We start from the raw sequence: 12,970 nt of genomic DNA, 5'->3' as shown, positions 1-12,970 counted from the left end.
CGCACAGTAAAGAAGCAGTAGCCTGCATGGTCTTGTGCAGCATAGAAATGGCTGAGTGAGGTCACATGGCACAGAAGCAACAGGCCGAGCAGCTTCACACGGCACAGAAGGCTGAGCGGCTTCACGTGGCACAGAAGGCTGAGCGGCTTCACGTGGCACAGAAGGCTGAGCGGCTGAGCACAGCACTTAAGCAGCAGGCTGAATTGTCCCTCAGAACTCAATATTCAGAGACATAGTGACCTTGTCCTCAGAGCCAATCATCTGCAGCCCGAGCCAATGTGACTCCACTGGGAACCAGGCTGATTTCCTCACCAGATGATGGACTCCCAGGGCTCTTCCAGTTCCTCCTGGTCTGATGATTCACGGATGAGCAGGTCTTCTATGTAGTAGCGGGTCACCGGAGCTGCAACCTCGCAGAGTGTTCTGGAATCGTTTTATTTAACTTATTGTGTTTCCCAAAAGACATGTCGTAAAATAGCCTCAAATAGTATGGAGTTTGCTGTAGGGCAGGACCGGTTTGCTCATTTTCACCAGTAGAGGGTGCTGTGGTAGACTGGTAATGGTTATGTCTGCCCTAGTGTCTATTATAAAAGTTATCGTCTTCCCACATACAGCGAGATTCACCTGCCAAATGGACTCTGAATCGGGCCCCATTACACAGCCAAGGAAAAATGGTTCAGCCTCATTGACTAACATGTCCTGCACAGCCACAGCTCTCACTGCTGGACTCTTACAGGCAACAGCGAAATGCCCTGTTTTGTTGCATCTCTGACATTGCTTGTTGTAAGCGGGACACAGACGTGGGGCGTGTGACCTACCACACTGTGAACCAGGTGTCTCTGGGCCTGTCTGTCTTCACACTGGCCTTTTTCATTCAGCCTTACCTCCCCCCCCCCCCCACTGTGCTGCTTGTCCCCTCTGGGCTGCTGCTGCACTGCCCTGATGTCTGTCATTATCATGCTGGGATTCTGTGTCTTTATCAACTTGGGCTGTCCTGCCATCTGCACGGCTTTGTCTAACGTTGATTCACTTCCCATTTGGAGCCTTAGTGCGATTTCCCGGTCGGCAATTCCAGTCACTACTCTGTCTCTTACCTGCTCTTCTTTCAGCCCAGCAGAGTCACAATGCTCTGTTAATTCATACAAGCTGCTGATGAACACATCCACTGACTCACTGTCTTCTGTACACTTTGGTGGAAACCTGCTCGTTCATGTATCATGTTCCTGCATGATATAAATTGCTCATTCATGTATCATGTTCCTGCATGGCATAAAGTGCTCGTTCATGTATCATGTTCCTGTATGGTATAAAGTGCTCGTTCATGTATCATGTTCCTGTATGGTATAAAGTGCTCGTTCATGTATCATGTTCCTGCATGGTATAAAGTGCTCATTAATTTTTTTCATCACCTCTTCATAGTCATTAGCTTCAGTTGTGTCTGCAAATGTGAATGAACGAAAAACAGCCCCCACTTCTATTCCCATTGCATATGATAAGGAGTTAACTGGCATTAACTGGGACCCTCTTCCTTGTTCAGCTTAGTGCCGATACAGAATCGCAAAAAGCCACAGCGGCCACATCGCAGGCTGGCTGAAGTCAAAAGGCTCTGGAGCACTGAATTTTGAAATTTTTCGTGTTCTTCATGTAGCCAGTCCTTTGGTGGGTAAAGATGACTTCCGATACAATGTCATGAGCACATATACACCAGAGTTGTCTGCCAACAAAAATCCATTACACCTGCAACTCTGGGTACTGTAGTAACACCACAAGTATTTCACCACATATAACGATTGAACAACTGAACATACATCTATATACTAATTGATCGTCTATTGTGGGTTACTTGCAGTAAAGCTGAAAGATTTAGAAATCCTGGAAAGATCCTGAAAATGTTATTTGATCTTAGGGTAGTGCCTATTTTGGAAAAATGGTTGAGGGATCAGTAAATCAGAGCTATAATTTACTTAATATTAATGTATCTAATAAGTTCAGCGAATGTCAATTGCTCTGCACAAAATTCAAATACTGTATTACGCCATAACATTTAATTTTATTGTTGAAGGATTCTCATGTTCGTGAGAATGACCAAAAATAAGCGTAGTAGGCTACCACCATGCGTTCATGTTAAACTTTAAAGAGTTTCTGCGGATTTCAACAAGGTTGCCACTGTAAATGAAGTAATCCATTTTCCATGTTTTGCTTGGTGCCAAAATCATGAAGAGCTCCCCTATTCTTGGTTGATGAATTAATTATACTTCTTCCACAGCCACATCTTCTTCGCTGGGTTAAGTGCAGTAGTGTGTCTGCACTGATGAGAGGAGAATACTCTTACATGTTGAGTGCATTTTTGACTTAAGTGCTTGATGGGAGAATGGACCCCTAGCTGTGGTTTGTGGAGGGCTATCGGCTGCACTGTGGGATGATGAAGAGGCTTCCCCACCTTTCCTTGACTGTGTCTGACTTTGAGGACTTGCTCTGCACTAACACTTTCAGAAGACTACGGAGGTCTGCTCATGACGTTTAACAAAGTCTCCTCATCTGCTTTTACTAATTATGCTAATTTGTACCCACGATGCATAAGGCAATAAGCAGGCTATGCGGTAAAATGTGCCCACGTTTTAATATATCACAGGAACAAATGAATAAAATGTGACCACGATCTAACTAATGCCAAGGAATTAATTTGTTAAACATGCCCGTGGTTTAACTAAGACAAGGGAATGAATTAGTTCAGTGAAGCTCACTGGCTCTCAATAGTCTAATTAAGTGCAGGGATCCATACATACTGCACTGCAAGTGCCCCTTGCTAATAACAATCGTTGTTAATAACAATGTGTTGGGTATAAATGTCCATCCACTTTATATAAGCATTTTATACAGTATAGCTCAGGGAGCCTATTGCAGGAAGCATGGGGCACAGTTTTACATATTATGTTGTAATAACTGACAGGCCAAGGTACTGTATCGTGGTGGCAGGAAGCAGACGAGGCAGCCTTATTGCAATAGGAGCACAAACCCCAAACATCAACCCATTCACCCTCTGCTGGCTCGTGCTGACTGTCCTGACCGCCCCAACAATACATGGGTGGGCACAGGCTCACATTATATACAACACATGACATTTATCAATACAGCGGATGCTGCAACACAATAACACAAAGCATGTTAACACACAACTATTTAAATTAACACATTCAAGGCTTGCAAGTACGCCGGGAAATGGAAATGGGCTCTGTTACGTGGAGCCATTTTCCCAGCATTACACATCCCCTCCCCAAAGGTCAACCATCCCAGAAACCACCACACCCAACCCCCACCTCAACACTGGAACTGGAAGTCCAAAAGTTCTGGTGGCAGCCACTGGTGCACCATCTCCGATGATGAGGGGAACCATCCGCTCACGAGTGCTGGTGAGGCTGAGGAGACCAGGAGGCTGGCCGATGCTGGACTGCTGGCAGGTACTGACATTGTAGGTCCTCCCAGGCACCGGCCCTTTGTCTTACAAGGCTTGATGGGAATCTGCTGACCCTCCTGCTCCCCCGATCAGGTAGCCACACACAGTCCATCCAGGTCGCATTGGCACTGGCCGCGCTGCTCCTGGTCCTGCTCACCTTGCTCCTGCAGGCTGTCCAGCTCACGGCGTTCCTGAGCTGGCTGGGCCTCAAAACTGCAACACGTCTCCTTCTATCCGAATTGCGCCACTTCTGCTGACTCATCCTGCTGTTTCTGGCGGTCGGAGTCACACGCCCTGCAGTTGACGCACTTATAGTGCAGCTCCTGCTACTCCTGTTCTGTGGGCTCACACAGCTGCTCCAAGTTCTGCTGGTACTGGCATTCCCGCGGTGCTCCCGGGCCAGCTGGGCCTCCAAGGTGTGGCAGCGAGTAACACTGCCTCTGCCTGCTACCTCTGGTGGTGGCACATGCAGCAGGGGCTGCAATGTGGCTTCTCACAGCTAGTGTACTGTGAGACCTCGCTGGCTCGCTGGTAAGCAGTCGGAGGTTGCAGAAGATCCCACTTTTTCTCCAGTAGTTGCCCGGCTGGTTAGCAGGAATGGCTTAAAGGTGCACTACACAGGATCAGGGTGCATCAAGGGATGTGAGCCACTGTCTCACTGAGCCACTCTCAGCTGGTCTCCCGGTGGCTCTGTTGTGAGCTTCTTGGCAGAGGTACGTCCGGTGTCCCTTCTCCTCACTGCATCAGCAGACTAGCCTCTTGCCGGGGAGCTTGCGGTTCCTCACTGTCTTATTGCCGCCATCGTCCCCCAAGCAGCACTTCACAGCCGCCTTCAGGTCTGCCAGGCTGAAGCAGGCTTGCCAAACAATTTTGAGAAGTGTGTGTGTTCCAGTAGCACCAGCGGGGCTGCTTTGGCATCCCACATCCGACACCAGTGTTTGTCACAATGAGAACAAACACCAAGTACAAACATCAACCACTCACTCTGCTGACTAGTGCTGACAACCCTGACCACCCCAACAACACATGGTGAGCACAGTCACTCACTATATACACACATAACATTTATCACTACAGCAGACGCTGCAGCACCATAACACAATACATGCTAATTATATACAACTATTTACAATAACACACACAAGGTTTGTGAGCACGCTATGCAGGGTTACGGTATATTTAAATAATGGCAATATGGAGAATGAAAGTCAGGGTAAGGAAACAGTGCAAACTACTGCAAAGTTATGATTTATTTTTTGGTTTTCCAAATTCTAACTGGTTAAAATCCATGATCTGCATAAGTTAGGGATTCTCTGCATTAATGTAATCATTGTTAATAATTTATACTGGTACTTCACATGCCAAAAGCATCGCTATTACTGAATTTATGCAGATTTTTATCTCGCTAAAAATATAAATTACTATTTAATAACATATACCTGTGACAAAAACAAGGCTGTTCCATCCAGGATGTTCCCAGTGCTGGCCAGCAGTCATGTTTTCTAATGTTAGTTGTTTAGTTAATTTTATAGGATACATTTAACAGACTGTTAACGTAATCAGCACAATTTGGCTGTACTGCTGCAAAGATAAAATGCAGGATAGAGAGGCTCAGTGAACGTGGTCTGGACCCTGTGCAGGAGGGTCACTGTGTCAGAGACGCTGTAGAAGGACAGAGTTCCTGCCCCCTGATCCAGGTACACTCCTATCCTGGGGGAGGGGGGGGCAGATATTGCAGTTTGCACATTATTGTGCCAGAATGAGTAACTGGAGCTTGAGCAGTACAAACACCAGGACTTGTCATTGCATCCAAGCCTGCTGTTGTCACCCCATCCCTTCCTGCTGATCCCTTTGTATGTGACAGCTATTCCAACCCATCCCCCGCTCCACTCAACCTCCCAGTAGCAGCACCCAGTCAGACCCTCTGTACACAGCACTTGGAGGCGTGAATCAAACCTCTCCTGGTGACCAAGATATGACTGTGTCTCTCTCTTCCATGTCACCACTCTGTTCCCCTCAGACAGATGAAGTTCTTCGTTTGCTGTGTTGGGGTCCAGAGTGAGCTGACAGGAATCTGATGGAGGAGAAGATCAGAAGGTGAAGGTTTGGTCTCATTCACTCCTCACATAACAAAAAAGTGCCCACTTCTGTTTAATGTTTTAATGCTTTGAAATGTACAGCTAAATTCTATTTTAATTTTCAATAAAGATCCATCTATCCATTTTCTGTAAGCGCTTGTCCTATTCAGGGTCACGGGGGTCCGGAGCCCATCCCAGAGGCTATGGGCGCTGGGTAGGAAACAACCCAGGACTTGGATTTCTGCCCATTGCAGCTCATAGGTATAATTTTTAGAAAGGATTTTATGTGAGGATATTGTGTTGTATGATTTCTTGTACTGAACAGAACATACATTTTAGAGCAATTTATTTATGTAACCACTGAAAAAGTAAAAAAAAGTGTAATATTCTCAACATGGATGCCTCATTATGAGCAAAATAATACTAAACATCAGCTGTTGTATTGCAAACAAATTTAAAGGCTCCTGACATAACAGCTCATGTAAATGTGAAAGACCAGGAGGCAGCGGGACAGAGAAAGAGAAACTACACTAGCAGAAGGAAATGAAACACAATAAAACACAATAATACACAATAAAACACTCCAGCTCATACAGGGAGAGAGAAGCGTGTGTGAACAGACTCACATTGTAAGAATTCTGATCTGGTCATGGGCACTAATACTGGTAGGACGGTGTCTTTGGTAACTAGAAGGAGAGAGAGAGAAACAGGGATGTGAGTAAAAGGAATTTACTTGTGGGAGATGGACGTCACTCACTGTGGAGACACCAGCAGTAGGGTATTATCATTATGAGGGACAATAACAGGCAGTTTCACAAACTGCAAATGATTGTTACACATAATACAGGTTTTTTCATTGTATAATTTAGAAGAAACATGATTCATGTGATCTGGGTTTTGCAGCCTGTAGAATGTGGAGCTTTTCCACTGGTTTTTACAGAGTTTTAAACTTTGAAAACTGAATCGGATTTGGTCACACAAATGTGAGGCTGACTGTACTGCACACTCTCTGCATGGTCTGTGTTAACAATGTATTTATTTACTGTATTAACCTGCATGATGGATCTCTGTAGTTTTATTTTTGCAAACATTCTCCAGTTGATCCTTCAGTTCAGAGACCACAGTCCACACATTCTCCAAAGAGCAGCGTGAAGAGACTGAGATTTTGGGTTCAAATCCAGCTTCTGGGGTGACAGGAAGACCCTGGTACCTCTACAGACACATAGTCTGATTAAACAACTTTGTCAAAACAAATGTGTATTGTAATCAAATGAACAAGACCATTAACATCTGACAAATGACAGACTAGGTGATATACAAATGAAAAAATACACTCATTTGAATACTCTGATGTTCATATTGCCAAAGTAGCTGTTCTGTTACCTGGAGGAAATGGATGTGATCCTCTGTGTGTGAAAGCTGCTCCAGCTCAGAGTGTCTCCTCTTCAGTTCATCAATATCCTGCTTCAGTCTCTCCATGTGTCCTTCAGCCTGACTCACTACAGCCTTCTCCTGATCTCTGATCAGCTTTGTCACCTCAGAGCGTCGTCTCTCAATGGAGCGGATCATCTCAGTGAAGATCCTCTCACTGTCCTCCACTGCTGACTGTGCTGAGCTCTGTTGGTGACACAGAGAGCAGAGGACGGTAAATTACAATTGGCCCCTTTTGAGACTCCAGAGAGCCTCATTGTACAATAGTGATGTGAGCTGACAGGAGGTATAAAAACAGCACAGGGCTGGGGTTTGGAGCGTCACGTATCCAAGATGGCATCAGAGCCAATTCCTGAGGCGGCCTCTCCTAGCATCGTGACAAAAGTATCTTTGTTTTATCTTTGTAATGAATTAACTCTCACATTCACAAGAAACATGTATATGATCATCAATTCCTCCTGAACATCAGCAACCAGAACCACTGCTATGAGAAACACTGGGGAGAGAGCTGAGTGTCCTCAGAGAACTTGGTCTGCTACACCCAACAAGCCCAAACACGCCAAAACGGCCCCTCTCAACCAGGTACACTCAATAAGTTTTACACACATTCTGAGGCCTCTAATAACAGGAAAGTGCAGAAATTGACTCCAACACCCAGCGAATAAGTATTACAATTGTCCACAGGCAAGGAGAAGAGAGCTTTCTGTAATGTCAAGCCCGAAAGGCTACTGGTTCTGATAACATACCTGGATGTGTTCTTAAGGACTGTGCAGAACAGCTGAAGGTCTTCACTGACATCTTCAACATCTCCCTCAACCAGCCAGTAGTGCCACCTGCCTCCAGAGTACAACCATCATACCTGTGCCTAAGAAACCCCACTCAACCTGCATGAATGACCTCTGTCCTGTGGCTCTCACTCCGATTGTGACAAAGTCTTTTGAGTGTTAGGTCATGCAACACATTAAAGCCTGCCTCCCCACAGTCCTAGAGCACTAACATGCATATAGAGTGAACCGCTCCACAATTGATGCAATATCCACTACCCTCCTCCACCACTCTAACCCTGAAACATCTGGAAAACCGGGATGATTACGCCGGACTGCTCTTCATTGTCTTCAGCTCAATCTTCAACACCATCACACCACAGCAACTCGTGGAGAATCTGAGGTCACTGAAGGTGGACACTGGAACCTCTACCTGGATCTTGGGCTTCCTGACACAAACGCAGCAAACAATCAGAGTCTCAGTGAGTACAGGCTCACCCTAGGGCTGAATTCTGAGCCCCCTACTGTTACCCTGCTAACCCACGACTGTACTGCCAAATTCAGCAACAACCACATCATCAAGTTCACGGATGATACCACAGTTGTGGGTCTCATCAGCAAATGTGAGGAGTCAGCATACAGGATTGAGGTGGAGCAGATGACAGCATGGTGCAACCACCACAACCTCCTCCTGAACATTGACAAGACCAAGGAAATGGTCATAGACCATAGGAAGGGCCATACAGAACACCACCCCTTGCTAACCATATAAATGTCATGGCCGTGGAGAGGGTCGTAGAACCTCTGGCATCATGACAGACCCTGACCTCCCCTCCTACACAGCCTGTTCTCCTTCCTGCCATTGGGGAAAAGGTACAGGAGTATCCAAACCAGGACCAGAAAGTTTTACAGCTCCCTACCCCAGGCTGTGGGGACCATGAACACTCTTGCCCCCCAGTGAACCACTGAACCTCCCCCACAGTACCAGACACTAGTGCAATCTTCCACTTGCACTTTTCATATTCAATTGCACTTTTGTATAGGTAAAAGACAGTTTTTAAATTTAACAGTACATGCTGCTACATCTTTAAACGCGCTGTGAAAGGTATGCTGTTAAAAGACCTTTCATGCTGCTACTCCCTCCCAGTGCACCATGGGTCACCATGACTACAGGTTGTATGTTTTGTGAGTATTGTGTATGTAGGTTCTATGTTGTTTTCCAATGTTCCCTTAGTTTTTTTAACGTATCTATTTATGCCATTGCTCTAGGTGGAACAATAATTCATTCTTGATTGTACGAAAGTGCATGAAAAAATGACAATAAAGGAAATCTGGAATCTGGATGCCTCAGATACTGAAACCCAGCCAGCACTGATTGGAAATGATCACTCATTAAGCTCATACACTGTCAGCTGCAGGGATTTGGCAGAGACTGGTGGCTGTGTGGGGCAGGTTGGTTGTCATTATTGGGTCTCTGTTTAATAAATTACTTTTTGGTGTATTAATGATTCCAAATGTATGGGCTAACTGTTGTAACCCCAGGTTAGTAAAGCCCTGCTATATGGCACATTTACATTTACATTTATGATATTTGCTGAAAGTGGCACCTTTGTCCCATCAGTCCTTTGACCCAGAGTAGCTCCCAGTGACCTTAATATGATTCATCCCCAAAAGTCTATAAAACTGTGATCTGTTCAAAATGATTACAGACCAGCTGTTATCTTCTCCTCAGGTTCATACTCACTGTGAATGAGCCCACAGCCTCTCTCAGCTCCTGCAGCTCCTTCTCTCTCATCTGGATTCTCTGCTGAAGTTTCTTCTGTGTCTCTCCCATTTGTTTCTATATGTAGCAAAAAGATGACTAAATAAGTTTCTTCTATTTAGAGGAGTTCACTGAACAGTTCAAGCACTGATTTGAACCAAAATCAAACCGGCGGTACCCAAGGATTCTCTGAAGAAGAACTAGTATTAAGGGAATCCAGTCTTCATCTCAGATCAATGAATAGCATCCATGTCACAGACATACAGCGAAACCGGAAGAACCAGGACTCTAACGACTCCACTCTGCACAGCACTCACAATGGCAGTATACAGGCCGGCCATGACGTCCTGCAAATTCAGGGGGATCCCATGAAATCTCAGGATGTCCCAGAGGGCAGCTTGATCAACTGAGCATATGGATTATGAAAATTGACAAAGGCTGCAAAAAAACTCTGCCAATATTTGCATTTGCACTCGATAAGAACCCTCAATGCCAGGATGTGGTCAGTGGTAGACTTCTTAGGCATTAAACCAGACTTCTCCGGTTGCTGGTAGGTGAGCAAGTGATCCTACTGAGGATGACCCTAGCATGGACCATACCCAATACTGAGAGCAATATTATCCTTTGTAGTCGACCATCCAACAGTATCCCTTTCCAACAAGGGAACATTTCCAAAAAGTCCCATTTTCCAGTCAGTTGGGAAGACGCCTGTCTCCCAGATGGAAGCAAAGATTTCTTGCAATGCCAAGAGAACCGCCTTACCACCAGCCTGGAGAAGTTCACCCCGGATACCATAGATCCCTGCGGCCTTCTCTACCACCAGGTAGTTCACCACCTTTGTGGTGTCAGGAAGGTCTCAGGTGGTTCATAGCTAATCCGATCTGCTCAAAGTACTTGGCTCAGTGGGTCACAACTGCAGTGTCATTCTTAAGGACTGTGTCATCACCTGTCCTGACTCTGAGGAACAGATTTGGATGTGCATACTGTTTCAGCTCCTCTGTAAACAAGAAGTGGGTATAGATAGTGTGACCATAAATGGTGTGTCACTTGATCACTGATTCCACTAACAGCCACCTCCTTATCTATTCTAAGAGCCCTCACAGCCATCCTTCTCAGTTTCTGGTACAGAATGGAGTTACCATCAAGCTGTGCACAGCGACTCCTCTTGATAATATCCAGGATGCCCTAGGAGATGAAGCACCTCCTTCTGGAAACACTGAAAAAATCAAAACAACCCTCAGCAACCTACAGGGTCTTGTCACAGAAGGTCTCCCACATCACAATAGAATTAGTAGTTGCAACAAAGTCTGTATGTTCCTCATATAAACTGCTTGCAGACCCATTAGAAACAGCCTGATCTTCGAATCTCCAGATCCAACCTCATTCTCCAGATCCAACCTGATCTCCAGATCCAACCTCATTCTCCAGATCCAACCTGATCTCCAGATCCAACCTCATCCTTCAGATCCAACCTGATCTCCAGATCCAACCTCATTCTTCTAGTAGGTGGTAGCCTGCTTGACCTAAGTTGAATCTTCAGAGTAGCAACAGGAAGTCTGTGGTCATTATTCACAAACTGGGCACTTCCATAGACTCTGCAGTTATGTAGGAGCCACCAGCATCAATGTATGAGCATGTGATCAATCTCCTTTAAATATATTTCATTTAAATACTGCCCATCTATGTCTGCCACTGAAATGCAGAGTTCATGAAGTTTCACAGCAGGGGAAGATGGTCATAATACCGGTGAGACAAGAATCCTATCAGTGTGCTCTGAAAGCAGAATAAGATGGTCATCATACTGGAGAGACAAGAATTCTATCCGTGTAGAGAAACAATCAGAGTAAGACAAGAAGACTGATAGTAGAGATGAGATGTTCCCTGTACCTACTCTAAGGTGCTGACTCAGCACCGCACCAGTTACAAACCACAAGACCCGACCCATTGGCTCTCCAAGCTGTCGACTTTTCCAACAATCACACCTTATCTAAAATCTCTTAGCCCACACATTTTATCCATTCAAGTACTCATCCAAACAGTAGGTGAATCTCTTGATTCAGTTTCAGCTGCATGATTTGCTGTTTGAAGGAATTTTCAGTAGAAACTTTTTACACTTTGGAGTAACAGGTTGATATGGTTTTGCTCCATTGGGAACACAGCCACTGATGAAGGTTAAGTAGTTAATACTTCATCTTAATCAAAGGAATTTTTTAAGTAATGTGTTTTTTTCCTTTTGCGTTACCTAACCAGACTTTTTTTCCTTGTCTTCAAAGCGGTCATGCTCATTATTATCTCATATACAATTCATAATTATATAAGAGCATTTCCAGTCTGACCTGTTTCTCTGCCCTTCCGGTAGCAGCTGAGATGGTATCATGGCCTCTGTGTTCATCTATCAGACACAGCAGACAGACACACTGCTGGTCGGTACGGCAGTAGACCTCCAGGGGTTTGTCATGGTGGGAACAGACCTTGTCCTGCAGACGTCCAGTGGCATCAGTCAGCTTGTGCTTCTTAAAAGCTGGAGACTCATAGTGAGGCTGGAGGTGAGTTTCACAGTAAGAGGCCAGACACACCAGGCAGGACTTGACAGCTTTGTGTTTTCTCCCAGTACAAAAATCACACTCCACATCTCCAGGTCCAGCATAATGGTCAGTGGGAGTAGATGCTTGTAGTCCAGTCTTCTTCAGTTTCTCCACCACTTCAGCCAGTATGGTGTTTCTGCCCAGAACAGGTCTGGGTGTGAAGGTCTGTCTGCACTGGGGGCAGCTGTAAACTCCAACATGATTCTTCTGATCCCAGCAGCTCTTAATGCAGCTCATACAGTAACTGTGTCCACAGGGAATAGCCACTGGATCCTTCAGTAGATCCAGACAGATTGGACAGCTGAACTCATTCTGATCAACTGCAATACTGGCTTCTGCCATTTTCAATTGCATTAATTTTTATTTTCATTTGCAGTTCTTTTTATATGTGAGAGTGGGAGGAACTTCCTGCTTCTCAGGCTGCAGTAGGTGTGGTTTGGACTGAGGTCAGACTGAGAAGAGCAGACTGGGCATATCATTTATTCTCCAAACAATTTATAAACCTACACTTGATGTAGTATATAAAAATTGATAAGAATGCAAAAAGGTAAAAATATAGAACAGAAAATAAAACATACAGTGAATGAATCTTTGATTCAGTTTAGATGCTTGTCTTTTGTTTGTTTATTTTTTTCTCCAGATGAAGCAGATTTATAGCAAAAAGCTGATGGGATTTGAAGCTATCAAGTGGTATCAGGTGTAACATACAGGCATGTGCAATGACAGACTGTGTCAGGTTTAGATAGAATCTAAGCTTTTATTAATAATAATAATAATAATAATAATAATAATAATAATACCTTTATTTGTAAAAACTTTTCAAGCCAAGTGGTACAAAGTGCTTTACTTCATAATAAAAAGAAAACAGAAAACATTATAAAAGAAAACAAAGAGAG

General features: G+C 44.7%; 2 protein-coding genes across 5 annotated transcripts in view; one reads left to right on the top strand and one right to left on the bottom strand.

The window, feature by feature from the left end:
- Nucleotides 1–12,443, bottom strand: part of LOC125739627 (E3 ubiquitin/ISG15 ligase TRIM25-like) — a 63,542-nt gene extending 51,099 nt beyond the window's left edge. Inside the window, exons 1-6 of one of the 4 annotated variants that reach the window (XM_049009929.1) lie at nt 11,826–12,443; nt 9,472–9,567; nt 6,916–7,149; nt 6,585–6,744; nt 6,159–6,218; nt 1,898–5,528 (exon numbers count right to left, since the gene is read on the bottom strand). In XM_049009929.1, coding sequence (XP_048865886.1) covers nt 5,014–5,528; nt 6,159–6,218; nt 6,585–6,744; nt 6,916–7,149; nt 9,472–9,567; nt 11,826–12,428 — 1,668 coding nt within the window. In that variant the 5' untranslated portion in view covers nt 12,429–12,443 and the 3' untranslated portion in view covers nt 1,898–5,013. Of the gene's footprint in view, nt 1–1,897; nt 5,529–6,158; nt 6,219–6,584; nt 6,745–6,915; nt 7,150–9,471; nt 9,568–11,825 lie in introns of those variants that run through there. The other 3 variants (XM_049009930.1, XM_049009931.1, XM_049009932.1) reach the window with 3 other exon arrangements.
- LOC125739605 (NACHT, LRR and PYD domains-containing protein 12-like) overlaps nt 1–12,970 on the top strand; it is a 728,681-nt gene that overhangs the window by 84,645 nt on the left and 631,066 nt on the right. The gene's annotated exons all lie outside the window — the stretch shown is intronic.

Source organism: Brienomyrus brachyistius, chromosome 4, assembly GCF_023856365.1.
Source record: "Brienomyrus brachyistius isolate T26 chromosome 4, BBRACH_0.4, whole genome shotgun sequence".
NCBI classification, from domain to species: Eukaryota; Metazoa; Chordata; class Actinopteri; order Osteoglossiformes; family Mormyridae; genus Brienomyrus; species Brienomyrus brachyistius.
Note: the sequence above shows the minus strand (reverse complement) of the source record. Positions and strands in the feature narration are given on the sequence as shown.